The sequence below is a fragment of the Carassius gibelio genome, chromosome B21 (genome assembly GCF_023724105.1).
Source record: "Carassius gibelio isolate Cgi1373 ecotype wild population from Czech Republic chromosome B21, carGib1.2-hapl.c, whole genome shotgun sequence".
NCBI classification, from domain to species: domain Eukaryota; kingdom Metazoa; phylum Chordata; class Actinopteri; order Cypriniformes; family Cyprinidae; genus Carassius; species Carassius gibelio.
Window position 1 is genome coordinate 6,032,662 of NC_068416.1, and position 18,877 is coordinate 6,051,538.

Below are 18,877 nucleotides of genomic sequence, written 5' to 3' on the forward strand. Positions count from 1 at the left end.
CCGAGCTTGTGAAACTCATGACCAGAGCGGTCAGGACAGTCCCATGCAGACACAAGGCTGCTTTGATCGTCTCGCAGCGGAATCACATCATCGAGATGGAATCACGAATGTGTTCGGAGCAGCACAGACTCAAATATGCATGGACGGGGATGCAAGCGCTTTCATGTAGTAATTTATTCCCTCTGATTAATTCACGTCGCTCTGCTGGATGCCCCCCACGGAGAAGGCCCTCGCACCCCCACACGGCCCCGTTCCCATGACTACAGCCGTCTGTGGGGTCCGTCCTCTCTCACACAGCACTTACAGGAGAAGCACTGTTAAAACTCCGTTTATACTAGTGGTGGGCCGTTATCTTATCGGGCGATAAAAAAAATATCGCCGTTAATCTATTCTCAAAGTTGGGTTGAGATCTGGGTCTATACTAAGCAAGCTATGAAGACTTTCACCTTGATATTTTATAACTAACTCGCTGAGGACAGCCTAAAAAGATGCTCTGGACAGTGTACGGGCCACTGCTGCACATCGTCACGAAAGCTTATCTTTTTCACATGTTGTTAAGCCGTACCGCTTGTCGATTTAAACATTACAGCATCCAAACACAGCGACACTGAACCGAGCTCTCTTCTGCGAAGAGAAAGGCGTCTCAAAACACTAGAACATCGAATTTGCTTATTTTTGCTCTTGTGCCGAGAAATACATACAAAATATGTCAAAATATCCACCTTGGAAACTATGCTCGAAAATACTCTCAGTTATTTCTTAAGTGAAAGTAAACAGTTGAGGAAAAGAATGGGATGTGTATTATATTGGATGCGTTCATCGTCTCTTAAAGAGACCGCGCCTAATTTAGCTACTGGCTGCTGTAATGTTAATCCAAGAAAATGAAAATGAAAATAGTTTTTGTAGTTGTAGTTTTAACAGTCAACCCAAAAAACTATTCAGACACCAGATATATTTTTTGATATATATAGAAAAACTGTAATAATGTGAGAAATGCTGAAGGTGTCTGAATAAATGTAGGTTTGATTGTATATTTCATTTTTACATTGAATACTATCCAGTGCTATTTTACATTTAATTATTTGGTTTCTGTACCTTGACACTTACAAACTTGAAAAAAACTTAAACATTGGTGTGAAACAGGTGTTAGGTTGATTGCACCTTGTGAAATGTGGAACTAGTTTACAGCTCTTTCAAGCACTTTGTGATACATTTTGGAAACAGGAGATGAGCCCCTTTTCTAATGCACCACCTAGCTTGATAAACCCCTTCTCAAAGACTCACTGTTTGTCAGTTTTATTTGGGTAACACACATATTCTGAATGCCTTCGGCAGAATTAGAATGAGACATTTTAATCTAGATTAATTTCAAGATCACAGTGAGATTTATCTAGATTAAAAAAATGTATCTATGCCCACCTCTAGTATGTAAAAAAAAATACATTTAAATTTAAACCCAATAAAATATTTCAGATCTTGGCTTATTCTTAGTTTTGTTTTGTTTTTTTAGACTCAAACATGTTTCACAAAGACTATGACTTGCCCAGATGTCCATGATTTACAACATAAGGATTTATTTATTTATTTTTACTAAATTTATACCCAATAAAATACTAAAACATGTGTGTGTGTGTGTATATATATATATATATATACATATATATATACATATACATATATATGTGTGAATTTTTAAAAAACAATTTAATGAAATATTACAAAGCTTTGCTTAATTTTTTATTACACTCCAGCAGGTTTCACCATGACTTATTTTTTATCGCATCGGGGTTTTAAACAAATATTTCACTCAACTTATTAACAACAAAATGTTTATAAAACTAGAAACATGCATCATTTTCATTCAGTTTTTTTTTTTACAAATAAAATATTTTAGATCTTGTAGAACTAGAAAAATCCATAACTTGTAATCAATTTATAATTTTTATAATTTAGAGCTTGGCAAAAATAAATCAATTATACAAAATGTATCAATTTATACAACATTTTAAGAGCTTGGCAAAGCTAAAAACATTTTTTTCTTTTTTTTTTTTTTACTCAATTGCTACCCCATACAATATTTTAGAGAAATAGAAAGATATAAGCCTTTATTCAAAGTCTTTTTACTAAATTTATATACAATATATTTTAGAGCCTGGCAAAACTAGAAAGAATATTTTACTTTTAAACTTTTTAAGCATTTGTTAAAATCATTTTATGCCTGATAAATTCCTTCAGAATTTGGCAAAACTAAAAGCATATCCATTATTTTACACAGTTTCTACTCGCTTAAGTATTTCAGAGCTCAGCGAACAGAAACTCATGTTGTTCTGTCTCAAAGGCAAAACAAAATAAGATTTTAGCAGAAAGGACAAAAACGGTTCAAAACGGTGGAAACATGCGGTTTATTCATCACATGCACCACAACCAAACGATGTTTGACCGACATCACACTTCACGAGGTCCAATGAGAGGGAGATCTGAGTGAATAATGGACGGTTGTTTTAGTTATGGGTTTCAGAGCACATCATCTTCCACTGAGCAAGAGTCTTTGGGTCAAGAGTGCTTTTAACAAATAATGAAGCACTGATCGATTAAAAAGATTTTAGGCCCAGCAGTGGACATGAAGGAATAAACTGCAGGATGCATTACCCAGAATGCATTGCAAGGTGACATTATTTCCTCTTGGCAGACGTGAGTCTAATCATCATCACGGAGCTCAAACCGTCTCAGATGTGGCTGCACATATCAATCATATTAAACCAGAGGAAAGCAGCTGGAAGCGGCTGGATCCTGCGGCTTCTTTATCAACTCAATATTTTTGGATGCTTTATATGTTTGCTAACCCAACTCCCAAAGACCCATGTTTTTTGATTTATACTGCACAAGTTAAAAGACTGTCGTTATGAACAGGATAGAGAGGTTAGGTCATTATATGTATAACTTCACACGTAAGTGTCATTATATATATTCATATACATTTGAAGTGAATCAAAACCTTTCATCAAAGATGTCCTAAAAACAACTTCACTTCAAATGCTGACTACTGTAAACTGCTGATTAAAAGGTACCAGGTTTCTTTAAGTACCGGTAGTACCGAGGTCCCGTTCAAACCCGGTTCAGCGCTATGGTTTCCGCGAAGCAGAAAACGAGGACGGAATCTCAAAATCCAGTCATGAAAATGAAACTTACATTTTAATATGGACAGTCATGGAATTTGTCAAAGTTAGCATAAACTAATCAAATCAAATCTCCATATGGACCGGTATCTGTAAACGTAAGCTGGAAAAGTTGTTTGAAATATGAATCCGTGTTCTGCGCGTCTCTGTGTGAATTAATGCCATCGTCTCACACATGCAAAGAGAGAGAGAGAGAGCGAGAGTCTTACCACGCTGAATCGACACGCTATATGTAAACTATTCTTTGTTGTCTTATCCTGTCAAAATAATGGAGTTCATTTAGAATTATTCATTATTCATTAATGCGCAAATTACAATTTCATTGGCTGGCGCTGATTTAGTACGTCCCTGTTTTGATTTCAGCAAATCAGTTCGACCGAACGCAGACAACGTGATTAATATTCATGAACCCAGCAGCTCATCAATTCATAGTGCGTTGTATTTACATTAGTATGATAGTAGAATTAGTAGTAGTATTATCTTTTAATAATAATTAATATGATCTATTACTATTTTTTTTACAGAAACCCTCAATGACCAAAACTATATTAAGCATCACCATCAGTGTTAAGTTCAGTTAAAATGACAAATATGCATTCATTAGGCCTAAATGTTAAGGCAATGTGCTAGAAATATTACTATTATTTAGTAAAATGTATGTGATACTGCTACTACTGTTGAAAACATTTACAAAACTTTATTTTTAAAGAAATAAATCACAATTTGTATTCCATGTTTTAATTTTAACGGCAAATCCCCTTTATTTACCAAAAATAAAATGTGTTTAAATTTCATAAATTAAAAGACAAATTAAATTTGGGTGAAACTTGTTTATGGTTTTTCATAATTATAGAACTTGTAGAAAAACTTTAAACACAATTGTAAATAAGTATAAAGAATGGCATTGGTTTTATTTTTAGTGCTAAAACGTTTTTTTTTAATTAGCATATTTTTGTGTTTTGCTTTGGTACCGAAATTGGTACGGAGAACCGTGGATTTTCACTGGTATCGGTACCGAATACCAAAATTTTGGTACCGTGACAACACTACCTTTAACCCTTTTTAAAAAAAAAAAGATTTTCTGCTCATAAAGGCTGCATTTATTTGATCAAAAATACAGAAAAAAAGGTAATATTGTGAAATATTATTGCAGTTTAAAATACTGGTTTTCTATTTTAATATACTTTAAAATATTTCTGATTTATTTATTTCTGAGATTAAAGTTGAATTTTCAACATTGTAACATCATGACTATATTTATTTATCTATTCAATTTGTATTTTTTTGGGAACATTTGATAAAAAAATTTTCAGGATTCTTTGAAGAATAAAAAAAAGTTACAAAGAAAAGCATTTACTAAAAGTAGAAATGATTTCTATCAACATTTTTACTATCACTTTTGTCTAAATTAAAACACATCCTTGCTGAATAAAAGTATTAATTCCTTCCAGAAAAATCTAGTGACCCCAAACTTTTGAACAGTAGTAAGAAACCATTTCTATTTTAAATAAATACCATTATTGTTTTACGTTTTTATTCATCAAAAATCCTAATTTGTTTTTATATGTATAATAAAAATAAAATAAATAAAAACTGTTTCCAACACTGATAATAAATCATCATATTTTCATGATTTCTGAAGATCATCTGACACTGAAGACTGGAGGAATGATGCTGAAAATACAGCTGTGCATCACAGAAATAAATTACACTTTAAAGTATATTAGAACTGAAAACTGTTATGTTATTGCAATAATAAAAATTAAAATGCCTATGATATATTGTAACGTATATATATATATATATATATATATATATATATATATATATATATATATATATAGACAGTGTTGTAAACCTAACAGAGCACTGAATCTGATCAGGTGGGAAGAGGAAATCAAGTCACAGGAACTTTCATCTGTGACATCACTTCCTGTTACAGCATGAGATAATGCATGCTGACAGGGTTATTATCTGTGTCTTTGTGACAGACAGTAGATCTGGACTGACGTCAAACACCCACACGCTCAAGATCAAGACCACCATCTCAGACACGACAGACGAGCGTTCGGAGGAAATGTGACGCATCTGGTCTGGATCCATCAAACTTCTCTTAAAAAGAAGTCTGACGACGGGTTGTAAGAAGACTTGATTGCTGATCAACTCGATAACAAATTCTCTTGGTGACATGCAAGGCTTGATGATTTTTGATGACTATGAATTTAGCAAATTTCACGGTACACTCTCAAGACAAAAAGGTACAAAAGCGGTCAATGGGCCGGCTCCTTTTGTACCTTTTAGATACTAATATGCACCTTTAAGGTACTAATACAGAAACTTTAGGTACAAAAGTATAACTTTTGAAAAGATTCCATCTCAGTGACAGCTTTTGTACCTTTTTTTTTGTTTTTTTTGAGAATGCATCATCTTTATTTACATTATCAGTCCATTTAAGAGCACTTGTTCACATTGCTAGTTATAGTTATATTTAGCTAGTGTTATGTTGTAAGGATTTACCTTTGAAACAAGCCATTCAATTCATTAAATGGAGATTTAAGACAAGTCGGAGGATATTTTAACTTTAAGAGGTTATGATGAATTACTCTGGAATTCAAATCCTTCTTAAAGAGACAGTACACCTAAACAATTCTGACATCATTTATTCACGCTCGTGTTATTCCACACCAGAATGAGTTTCTTTCTTCTGTTGAACACAAAAAAGAAGAGATTTTGAAGAATCTGGGAAACCGAGCAGTTGCTGGATGGAGAAGATGATTAAAACAAAACAAAAACACAATACTATGGAAGGCCATAGGGACCAGAAACGGTTTTGTTACCCAACATTTCCCAAAACCTCATCTTTTTGTGTTCTGCAGTAGAAACAGGTGTTTGGTGTGAAGAGAGTCCTCTGTGGTCTTCTGATCTGTAGATGTGGTTCAGGTTAAAGGATCTTTTCACCTGTTTTATGTTCCAGCAGGTGAAAATTCAACATAAAATAGTTTGACTGAATATCAAACACCACACACAAAGCTCTAATGTGTCTGAAGAGCAGTTTGATTAAAGGAGCATGGTGAGCTCTCTGAAGATCTGCTCGTGACCATTAGAACACCTTCTTCACATATTATTCTGGCTCGCATCAATTAAAGCCTCGTCCGATTGGCTCTCGTGTGGTCTATTAGCACGCTGCAGCCTGATCCTCTGCTCTTTAATCTCTCCTCGTGTTTTTATCGACTGGAGCATTGATTTGATGTTCAGACTTTCATCTCACACAGATCTGAGGGCTCGTGCTGTGGAGCTTCTCTCAGCCTTTTTATGTTGTGGAGGTTGGCTACATTAGATCCACGCAGCTACACGATGATGAAGACAAGCACATCTACTGTATATGTGACCCTGGATACAACCAGAATGGGTTTTTGTGGTCCAGGGTCACATATATGGCTATAACGGACATGATTGGCGGGGAATCTTTACTAAACCCAAAGGGTAGAAACTTTATTAAACTTGTAAATCATTAATTATGACAGTCAGCTCTGCTCCTCAAATCTGATTGGATGATTGTTGTTTTTGAGAGTGTTTATGTAATGATGAATTTTACATAAACGTTGCAAAGTGAAATGCAAAGCTTGATACTTTGGCTTCTTTTGATGGGAAGAGATGAAATATATAAACTACCTGGCCAATTTTTGCCTGAAGCAGGGATGTAGATGGTTGTTATCATACCAACAATTCAATAGTCAGAACCAAAGCCAATAAAATATCACGCTTCACAATACAATATGAGTTAGCAAAAACTATTTCAGTATTTGAAAAAAGAAAAAAACTTGCATACATAATGCATTTAAAATTAAATCAAATATTTAAACGTTAGCATGAAGCTTTGAAATAGTTTTCAGTTGAGTAAATATTGATTTAAAAATAAATAAATAAATAAAAAACAATTCTGGCCTCTGATTGGCTACTGCGTTCATGTGTTCGACAAACATCTCTGTGATTGGTTACAATGTTCAACGCTGCAAACAGAAACCTATGACGCTCTTCAGAGCACAAAAACAAATACGCACAGGAGAAAGCCCCATGAAATCGGTTTTATTTTTTCCCTGATTCAGCTTCATTTTTCCAAATTGGATTCCAAAAACATGTATAATCAAATCAAAATCCTAAATCTTTAACAATTTATTAACATTTAAACAACAATAGGCCCCAAGTAAAAATAAGTTTGATCTTTTCAGAAAAGTTGTGCTTTCATATTTTATTTATTTTGTGCTTAAATACAAAAAGATTACCAAAAACTAAAATTAATGCAAAACATTTTAATTAATGCTTTAAATGTAAATGCATTTAAAAACCGTTCCTTTACTAATTCTGCATAACAGAGATTAACTATTAAAATTAAAACATGGAGCAAAAAACTGTGAACATTTTTAAGAAATTGTAATAATGTTGATATTAAAACATTAAGAAACACACAGTCATTTTTTACTTTAATATTATTATTATTATTTTTTTACAATTTTAGTATCGACTAGGAACCAAAGTAACTGTACTTTTGAAAACAACAGATTACAAATTTAACCTTTTGCATGCGAAGTCTTTTTAAACTCAACTTGATTTTTTTCAAAGTGGTTTTAATGTAATTTAACTTGAAATGACTTCTACAACCAAGTTGATTTGCATAAAAACTTAGGTTCAGTTGCAGCCTTAAGTTTTTAAGTTAAAATTGGAAGAATTTTTTACAGTGCATCAACTTTTTCAATAATTTAAAAACTAATAATTTTAAAAGTGGGTAACACTTTAGAATAAGGTTCCATTAGTTAATGTTAGATAATGTATTAATTAACATGAACAAACAATGAATAATACATTTATTACTGTATTTATTCATCTTCGTTAATGTTAGTTAATGAAAATACAGTTATTCATTGTTAGTTCATGGTAATTCACAGTACATTAATGTTAACAAGCACAACTTTTGATTTAAATTATGCATTAGTAAATGCTGAAATTAACATGAACTAAGACTTATAAATGCTGTAGAAGGATTGTTCTTGCTTAGTTCATGTTAATGAAAGTAGTTAACTAACATTAACTAAAGGAACCTTATTCTAAAGTGTTACCTAAAAGGGTTTATCCGGAGCAGATGAAGTTGTGTGTAACATTCTGTGGTGTTTGCACTAAAATATCCGTCGACTGAACTCAACACTGCATGGGGATTGGAGAAGGACGCATCAATCCAATCGATCGTTTGGACAAATATCACAGCCAGCCACTTTACCATATAGTTTTTGCATAGAAAAGTCCCTATGGACTGCAGTCTATTGAAATATGTTCCCCCTCCCCTCCAGTCCCGCTTCCCAACACTGCGTCTTATTTGTCCTGTGGTCAGGCACATAGTTTGATGATGATTTGTAATGTAAATATGAGGTTTTCTGCCTCCTCCGAGCGAACCGGCTCTGGATTCTCCTGCCCCTGCATCCCATAATTACCAGTGACTTCCACGAGCGGCATCCCGGAGCCGAGACGCTAAAGAAGAGCAGCTCTGAGCTGCCAGTAAACATCTCTGTCTGACGATCGAGTGCAGTTTCATTAAAGGCCATAATATCGAGGAATATTCTGTATTGCTTTTTACAGGCAATTTACCCATATTTTAAATTATTAATTGAATAATGCATTTTAGGATTGAAAGTAAAAGTGTTGCTATTTTTCTGCAAGGACATTATCCATTTTTAAGCCTTCTTTTAAAAAAAAAAAAAAAAATATATATATATATATATATATATATATACATACATACACACACAGATAGAGAGAGAGAGAGAGAGATTTTTTTATTAAATAATTATTTAATCAATTTAAAAAGTATTTTCTTTTCTTTTACACACACACACACACACACACATATATATATTAGAGAGAGAGAGAGAAATTTAGCTATTTAAATTACAGGGTTTTTATTATTATCTGAAATTGACACTTTAAAATATATTTTTGTTACTTGAAATAAAATAAACATTAATAGGAATAGAATATGAATATATATATATATATATATATATATATATATTATAATTTAAAAATACTAAAACCTTAACTATAATTTAAAATGGAAAACAAATTATTAATAAACACTATAATATCATCTCAGTGATACCAAACATTACAATAAATTCTACAGGAATTAATTTGAATTGAAATGGAAATATTTCACTTTTTAAATGGCAAAATTTGTCTTTATTCCCACATCATTAGACCATTAAAACATTCTAAATGGGAAGGACACAAAACATTTATTGGTAATATTGCAGGAAAACCTGTATTTTCTGTCCAGAAAGGAAATATAATGGCCATGAAAATATTAAACTGTAGGAGTTATTATAAAACTTTGCTAGTGAATTTCACAAATAATTACAAAAGAAACTACAACTTTAAGAAAGCTGAAATAGTATTTTCTCGAATAAACAAACACTAGTTTTAGTTACAACTTCAAAAACGAGTTGAGCATTGCAAATGACATGATAAAAACAGCACAGTTCCCTTACAGTGACCGACGAATGACAAAACACGTTCAACAGCAGAACTACTGCTAGAACAGAGTCGCTGCTTTGTTTTTCAGGTGAGGAGTGAAGGCTCATTTTCCATGGTAAACCACAAGATCTTACCACACACAACTGTACTCAAACAACCAAACACACACAAAACACACCCACCCACCCTTTACACCCCTCAGACCGACTCAACCGTTCTGTCCCAGAAGCCCCTCTGCTTTCCTTTCATCGGGACATTAGGCTGCAGAAGATATAATTAAAAGCAGGAGTCGGCATGAATTAACGACGAGAGTGAGCTGGGGTCTGAATCACGAGCGAATCCGGTCATAGTTTGGATCTGACACAGCGCCGTTCCTCTGAGAGCCTGGATGAGCTTCATCAACAGGGAGACTTTACAACCCAATCAGCTCTGAATGTATACGGCCAAAACGTGCGATGCAATGCATGTTACTAATCAAATATTACGTTTTGTTATATTTACGGTAGGAGATTGACAAAACATATTCATGGAACATGATCTTTACTTAAAAATTGATAATTTTAACCCATGCAATGCATTGTTGGCTATTGCTACAAATATACCCAGAGACTTCAGACTGCTTCTGTGCTCCAGGGACACATATACAGAAAAATTAATTGTTTAAATGAATGCACACAATAGTTATTTATGTGCAGTTAACAAATGTACAAATTTCGAAGTCTATGCATGAAGAATTGTTTATTGGGTTGACATCCACGAAAGCTTTCTATCCCTGGTTTCCAGTCAGAAGACACTCTCCGGCCGTGAAACGGTTAAGGCAGAGAGCGAGCGCCTGTGACTGTTTAAAGTCGTTCTCGTCAAGGTGCACCAGGTGCGCTGCGTGGTTACCAGCCTCGGTGTGTTTACTGCTGACTCCCTTCCGCAAGCAGACCGTGTTTACTCCACACCCTCCACCCACACCTCCTCCAGCATCAGATAAGAGCAGACGGAGGGAAACACTCGCGCTCCTCCTCCAGACGCTGCGTTTGCATTGTAGTGAATGCACAGTTGCACAAGTACTCACGCATAACCACAGCACGCCTCACTCTCACTGAAACACAGAGATGTAGGACGCATGTCACGCACACATGATGAAAACAAACCCAAGCCCCATCATCATCATCACGCAGCAGGAGCCCGGAGCGGGGGTTACCCTAAAAACGGGGACTTCTGAGAAGAGACGTACTTTTATGTTTGGCATTAAAACGTTTTTTTTTTTTCTTCTTCCTCGAGATCCAAGACCTCGGTCCCATAAGCGCAAGGCTATTTTTAGCAGCGAAATGCTTTCCAGTTGGATCAAAAGGGAAGGGAAAAAAAACGCATGGAAAACCACGTTCCATAACATCTGAAAGTCAGCGGGCAGCAGATCTGGGATGTCCCTACTCTTAAAGCACTCGATTTGTGGTAAAGTTTGGCCTCCGTCTGTGTTTCCACGCGCCGCAGGTAGAGCGCCGTCCTCTCTAACGATCCACAATCCCGAAACCAGATTCTCAACTTCTGAGCAGCGCCCGCTCGGCTCATTACTCAAAAACGTCTTTTATTACTCATTACTAGTTACTCCTTTTACACTGCACAAGGTGCACACTTTTAGAGCCATGCTATCGTAGTAAAGTACCTGAATTATTTTGTTGTGGTTATTCTGTGCCTGCTGTGGTAATACAACAACTATAGTAATACTATAATATACAGAGTCGTGAACATTGTGAAAATACATCTAGGAATTATTGGTATGTTGGACTGATGCATCAAAAGAAAGTATCGAGCGGTTTCATTGATGGTAACTGTGTAATAATCGTATTAGTTATTAGTTACACTACTAGTTTCTGACCAACACTGGTTCATCTCAAAAAACTATTTTACGTAATGCCCTTCAAGTTCCCAGAATGCTTGGGAAAACAGTTATGTGTTATCTGTTACTAAACGAATTATGGTAACACTTTATTCTAGGGAGCAATTAACTAGTTGCTTATAAGCATGCCCTTGGCTGTTTATTAGTTCTTATAAAGCATATTTAATTAATATCTTATTGTGCATGATCATATTTTAGATCCACTTATCCACCGTAATGATGTAGCTGATGGTTAACAATCAGCAGCAAATTAGTAAAGTTGTAGTATAGTGAGAATTCGTCGCTAAATTAAAGCGTGACCAAAATTGCTATTTAATTTGGTTCATATTTTTACTAAATGAACATCGGTTTATCAATGATGAACAGATGGATGTATATATTCAGGGTAATTGTGTATGTGTGCCTGTAGCTTTAAGAGTCAAATCGTGCTCATATCAGTAGAGGGCTTTTTTAAAATCAAGATGAAGAGCGAGCTAAATGCTACTTCCACAAAAACCTTTAAATTCAAATTAAAAAGTTCCACTTTCAGATTATTATTATTTGTTTTTTTTATCAAATGAATGCATAATATTTGACACCAAATTTCTCAAGGTCCAAACCTTCCAGACAGATCCTTTAGCTTTACAAATAAATGACATGATCCAGTTGAGATCGATTATCTTAAAGGGACAGTACACACAGAAACCAACGTTCGGTTCCAGACATGATGTTTCACCCCTAAGACAAATACAATAGAGATACAGGTTAAATCACTCGTTTTTCAAATACAACAGGTTTATTTAACATGTATAAATAACATATTTTGTTGTTTGATTAACATTAATGACAGACTTGTACTTAATTAGGCTGCTGTCCCTTTAAAACCACACACATGCCACATATTCACCCACGTTTATGTTCACTTATGCCACAACAGACACAGTTTTTATGCAAGATACTTCACACGATGGACATTTGATGAACCACTGTGTGTGTATTTGTCAATTCAGGCACAAGGTAACTAATCGCACATGTTAATCAATAATGAATTGTGATTGGATGGTAGTTTTGGCTTGGTTATCTTAAAGAAGCCTGTTCTGGCTTAACAGAGCACTCTCTCTCCGATCTCGTAAAGAAATGTTTAAGCACGGGACTGTCCCGGGAAAACAGAACGTCTGGTCACCCTGCATCATTCAGACCTGTCCTTTATGGTCTTTGTCCCTCATTAACACACAACCAGAGCAAAAGAACAGGAGCTATGAATTCTGGGACACATGTTGAGTTTGTCCCGCAAGAGCTCCCCACAGTTGGGGTCAGACAACGCCCCCAGCACCCCGAATTAGTGCCGGGCCAGACCTACTGGAGCCTCAGCAGCCACACATGGGTGTGATCACACGGACTGATCCTGCTCCCATCTGATCCCCATCTACCAGCAGCACGACACACACACACACACACACACACACACACGTTATCACAGGAGCCTCTACGGAGGTTTAAGACTCGTCATTTCCACTGAAACCTTGCTCAAAACAAGTGCAAGACGTCTACGGAGCAATCCACAAATGACTGCAGTGAACTCATCTAGGACACAACAACTGAGTCAACAGCACACAGGACTCAAACCTCGTCCTAATTCAAGAAACATGGATGGTATCAATCGATCTTCATTTTGATATGTTCTCTTAAATTCCAAGGTCCGTTTTCAATAGATGCATGAACAAAACTTCACTAATATTGTTTGTAGCTCACCAGCAAATAATCTCAATGAAACACAGCTTTCAAATTCAAATCTTCCAGAAGAAAAACAGCGGGAAAACGTATCATTAAAAGCCATTCGATGTCCAACAAACTTGTTAGTTAGCTAGAAACATTTAGTTAAATATATGCAATTTATGCATTTAAACTGTATATTCTGTATTACAGTTTTTATTATTGTAATTATAGTATTTTTATATTAATTATATTTAATTTTTTTAATCCTCACTTGAGCTCAAGGGTGTTATTGCATTTGTAGGTTTGTTAATTAGCAGAAGAATTTTTTTTTTTTATATATATATATATATAAACAAGTTTATGACAGCCACAATTTAAATGTTTATATTGTAACACCAAATTGGATTAGAAACATAATTATATCATTAAATATAAAACTAAAAAATATTTGTTCTTAAATATATACATGCATGTGTATGCATTTATATATACTGTACTCATAACAAATATACACAGCACACACACACACATACATATATCCAAACGAAATGAAATGGTAATTGAATGGAATCAAGAGTTTGTGAATCCAGTGGTTTCCTCATCAGAACACAATGTGAGCGTCTGGGTTCAGCAGCTCTTTAAATGACCAGACTCTGGTGTGACTCTAGACTCTTCCCACCACGAGCATCTTCACACACACCTGTGTGAGAACGAGCCGACACACTCCTGTCTGCTCCACCAGACAGAACACCTGCTCACATCACACATGCGTCACTCACATCGATGACTGTCACAGGCCTATGGACGCCTTGAAGTGGGGGATTTTCTTTCACTTTTACTGAGCTTTAGTCAAGACAGGGAGCGGGCTGATTCATTAAGAGAAAGCCTTGACGACAAGCCGTACAGTGACATAAACACCCATACGAAATACATGCCGGGCAACAGTCTAATAAAAGTTCAGAGCGCTGATTTTAAGAAGTAGGAGTTTTCAAATAAATCCTTCTTTGCTTCGCAGATTGATTCATCAGTGTTTCTCCATCGAAGCTCGGTTTCCTGCACTTTATTAAGGCCAAGGTTCAGCCAGAAATAAACATACTGTCATCACTGATTCTGTAGCCTGTTCTTCTGCAGAACACAAAACAAGACATTTTGAAGAATATTGGGAAGCAAAGTTGCCGGTAGGCATTCACTGTATATTTTTTTTTCCTCTTCCATACAATGCAAGTCAATGGATACCGGCAGAATGTGGGTAAGAAACAGTTTCTGGTCTCTATTGACATCGACTGGACCCATTAACCATATTATTTTATTTTCACAATTTCCATGGAAGTCAATGGCTACCAGTAACTATTAGGGTAAATGTGGGCATTTTTAAAAAGATCCTTCCATGCTATTTTAAGCCCAAACTATGGATGTCAACGGAAAGCACCAAAGATCATTTGTAGAGATCTTGAACAATGTGGGTATTTTTAAGAAGATGTTTTGCAGAATGTGGGTAAAGCAAACAGTTGCCGAACTTCCACAGTATTGTTTTTCTCCTTACTATGGAAGTCAATGGCTACAAGCGTTCTTCAAAATCTCTTCTTCTGTGCTCAGCAGACGACAGACACTCATACAGGTGTGAGGGGGAGCGAATGATGACACATTTAGCAGTTTTGGGTGAACCATCCCTTAAAAGGTGAAGTGCCTCAAGCCTTCACCAAATACGATCACACAATGAGTTTTCAGACGGGAAAACGGTTTGAATCAAATCTATTTTTGAACAAACTCCTTTAACGGTCCAGACACTCTTAGAGCTCCAGCATCTGAGAAGAATCTGCTCGACGGTTCAGATCTGGCCTGGACGTGCTGGAGCAGGACTGTGAGACGCTTTTAAACACCTGTCCCTCTCTCTCTCTCTCTCTCTCTCGCAGAGGAACAGACACGACCACACCAATAATTACAGCTACAAACACCTGAGGGGATCCACGGCTTTTGATAATTTCCCAAACATTTCCGGCTCCATAAATAGCAGTGCGGATTGGTCCGCAGGCGCTCACTTCAAAGACCGCTCAGATAGGTTCTCTCATCAATATGTGGATTTCAACATGATTTGGTTTTCTTAAACACCAGTTCCCCTCGGGATGAATTAGATGGCAGCGATCGCACATCATGCTTTCTGTGCAGTGTGTTTCCCTTTGGTTTTCCAAGACGAGAAGGCTTCCAGTGGCCCATTGTGTCCTGATTGAAGTTAAAGAGCTTTTTTCTTAAAGACGGTGTAATCCAGTGTGTTACTTATCGCTGTCAGTCAGAGAGCTGCTCTGTTGGATTATGACACAAAGCCCATGTTCTTCTATTGTGTACTCAAAGACTAAAGGCGGCTTGAATCATGAGCTCACGTCGATCGGGCCCTGCTTTAACTTCAATCAGTCGCGTCGTCTTTGGGAATGAAATACCCTTGGAGTTTAAATGATAAACATATAAAGGATCCCCGATTACTGTGTGAAGTCAACAGCTTAGCTGTGCATTGTGGGTAAAGAGATGTCCTTTACACGCCTCGGAGTTCGAATGCAGTGCACGACTATAATCTATAGCTTCCACTTTTTAGGGACTAAGCACAGTTCTTGAATTTGGAAGATTTGATGGTTCCCGTTTCAGCTGGGATGTTTACAAATAGCATTAAATGATTGTAAAGGACTAATGGTGTCCACCGATCAGGCCGTGTCCCACAAGACATCTCTGAGCCTTGAGCACACACATTCAACTGAGCAGCGCTGATGTTCAAAGAATAGTTCACCCCAACATTAAACACAAAAGAAGATACTTTGGAGAATGTTGGTAGACGAACGGTTGACGGTAGCCATAGTGTTAGTATGGAAAAACAATATAGAAGTCAATGGCTACCGGCGACTGCTTTGTTACAAACATTCTTCAAAATATCTTCTTTTGTACTTAACACGAGAAAGAAACTCAGGCAGGTTTTGCACAACTCGAGGGAGAGTAAATGATGAGAGAAGTATCCCATTTAAGAAAGATCTGGAAGATGCTTCAAAAAGTGAGACATGCTTTCATTTCACAGACCTTCAGAGCCGTCATCCCCGATGATTATTAGAAACGCACAACATTTGAAGTGATTTGTCCAGTGCATATCTGTGCACTTTACAGTCGACAAGATTGCCAAGTCCAAAAAACTAGAACATAACTATCTACAGCTCGATTCTATACATCTCATATTTTTGATAAAACAAGAAACATCTGAAAATATGATTAAAAACTGGTGTTTTCAGCTCTGCATTAACAACAATAAAAAAAAAAAAACATTTTTCAAGAAGGAATCTAACTATTTTGTGAGCTAAAACCTGGGTTAAATTACTGTACGCACATTTTTCTTTATAAATACACTTACATTCATAATTTCCACACAGTCACAGTGCCACAGCGAAACACATCAGATAAATGACAAATAAGACAATGAAGTCATGTAACATCATCAAACTGTTTTTGATTTGTTGATTAATATAATGCACCATTGATGTGCGGTCAAAAGCATCAGTGATAAAGTACATGCACACAATCAGTGACATCTAAACAATGACTTTAAAGCTTCATCTGACTTATATGAAATATCCAAATATTTCTGAACAGCACATGCATCGCTGTAAGACCTAACAGATCTGATGTATGACCGTCTATAGTGAGCTTGAGATTCAGAGAGCATCGAGCGGGACTCTTTACTGGAACTGTGCTGTAGTGCAATTACAGGCCTGTCTCAAACTAACCAGAGCTTCAGCGCGGTTACACACCTGGACTCTACCGATCGAACGCTGGAGAAGAACTTACAGATGGAGAGACGGGTCCGTTCGGGAGATACGGCTCGGGCAGCATCAGGAACGGGTATCCAGAATAAGATGCTTTATACATCCCACCATCTTGATGTTTGGGCACTTGAAGTCAGAAAGCGAGACAGAACAATAAAAGTTAGCAAATGTGCAAGGTGTGCAGTTAAACAACAACAACAAGAAGAAGAAGAACTTCCGCTGTAGTAAAGCCCTCATACTGAACTGTTTAGCTCTGTTGTATTTATAGACTCCCTTGTAAATATATAATGATGATCAATCACAGATCCTCTTCAAAGAGGTTTCAGTTCTGGAGAGCAAATGAAGGAAACCGATCAAAAAGGCTATATATAAAAAATAAAGTTTATTAAATGATGCAGATTTCAGGTTTTCCCCAAGAAAAGTCCATCGGTTACATATCAGACACAGATGAAAGTTTTTAATTTCCCCAATTCAACTTTTATCAGGCTGCCAGAGACACATTGTAACAGTGAAAGTTAAATGAAGTACTTTGAAATATTGTCGGGTTTAGTAGGCGTCCGGGGTCAGTGTTGCACCCAAACTTAGCTACACACAGATTTGTGTTAATAAAGACACACAAACCAGCGCGTGCTTCTAGATAAAGGTAAAAAAATAGCTATAGCAGAGTAAAAACTCTCCGCTCAAGAACTAAAAAAGAAAATGCACATGGTTTGAGGGAACTTTACATCATGTTGAGCACTTCTGGGGACTGAGTGTGTGTGTGTGTGTGTGTGTAGTCTCACCGTTGTCCAGATGTTCTCGTTTATCGGTGTAGATCCTCTGATCTTCCTGCTGTCCTCTTCTGATCACCTGCTCATCACAAACACACTTTATTTCACGCACACGACCACACATTCACAGCATCTGCACGCGCGCGCGCACACACACACACACACACACACACACACACACACACACACACGAATGCGCTGACGGGGTCTTACAGCAGAGTTTGAGTTCTGGCTGATCTCGGATTCATTGACCAGAGATGATTTGAGATCAGCCAGGTCGCTCTCCGTGAACGCGCTCTCGCGGATCTTCTCGTGATCCTCTTCATCTTTAAACGCGATCATCTCATCATTCGCCCCGAGATCATCTCCCCCTCCACCGTTCAGCTGCGGCATATTCACGCGAACTTTATTAATGTACTTTTGATTGTTGTCGTCGCTGTTTTCGGCGCTCAGAAGAGCGTTTGAGACTCGCGCGAGAGAGGAAAAGTTCTTTATGCTGTGACGATCCGCGCGACTTGAAAGTAACAAACAGTCGCGCTTTAGAAACAGCGAAGATCAAAGAGACCGACGCGTGATTGACAGCTGCGATGAACCGAGGGGAGTCCGCTCTTAAAGGAACACGACACTCTTTAGTTCGGGGGTTTTTGATGCAGGACGCACAACTTTAGAAAAACTATCATATCCGTCCCAAAACAGTTCACGACAGAATACTTTCAAATAAAATATGTGACCCTGGACAACAACCAGTTGTTATACATCATCTGAACAAATACGCTTTCCATTGATTAATGGTTTGTTAGGATAGGACAATATTTGGCCGAGATACAACTTTTTTTTTTTTAATCTGGAATCTGAGAGTGCAAAAAAAAAAAAAAAAAAAAAAAAAATCAAAATATTTTTTTTCGATTTAAAATTGTACAAAATAATTCTTAGCAATGCATATTTATAATCAAAAAGTAAGTTTTGATATATTTAAAGTAGGAAATTTAAAGAATATCTTCATGGAACATGATCTTTACTTAATATCCT

The 18,877-nt window shown here is 36.5% G+C and overlaps 1 protein-coding gene across 8 annotated transcripts in view; it reads right to left on the reverse strand.

Moving 5' to 3' along the window:
* Positions 1–18,422, reverse strand: part of LOC127985702 (transcription factor 7-like 2) — a 50,763-nt gene extending 32,341 nt beyond the window's left edge. For 2 of the 8 annotated variants that reach the window (XM_052587761.1, XM_052587766.1), the window contains exons 1-3: positions 18,062–18,421; positions 17,861–17,927; positions 17,101–17,204 (exon numbers count right to left, since the gene is read on the reverse strand). In XM_052587761.1, coding sequence (XP_052443721.1) covers positions 17,101–17,204; positions 17,861–17,927; positions 18,062–18,241 — 351 coding nt within the window. In that variant the 5' untranslated portion in view covers positions 18,242–18,421. Of the gene's footprint in view, positions 1–17,100; positions 17,205–17,860; positions 17,928–18,061 lie in introns of all 8 variants that reach the window. The other 6 variants (XM_052587768.1, XM_052587764.1, XM_052587762.1 and 3 more) reach the window with 5 other exon arrangements.
* Positions 18,423–18,877: the final 455 nt, after the last annotated feature.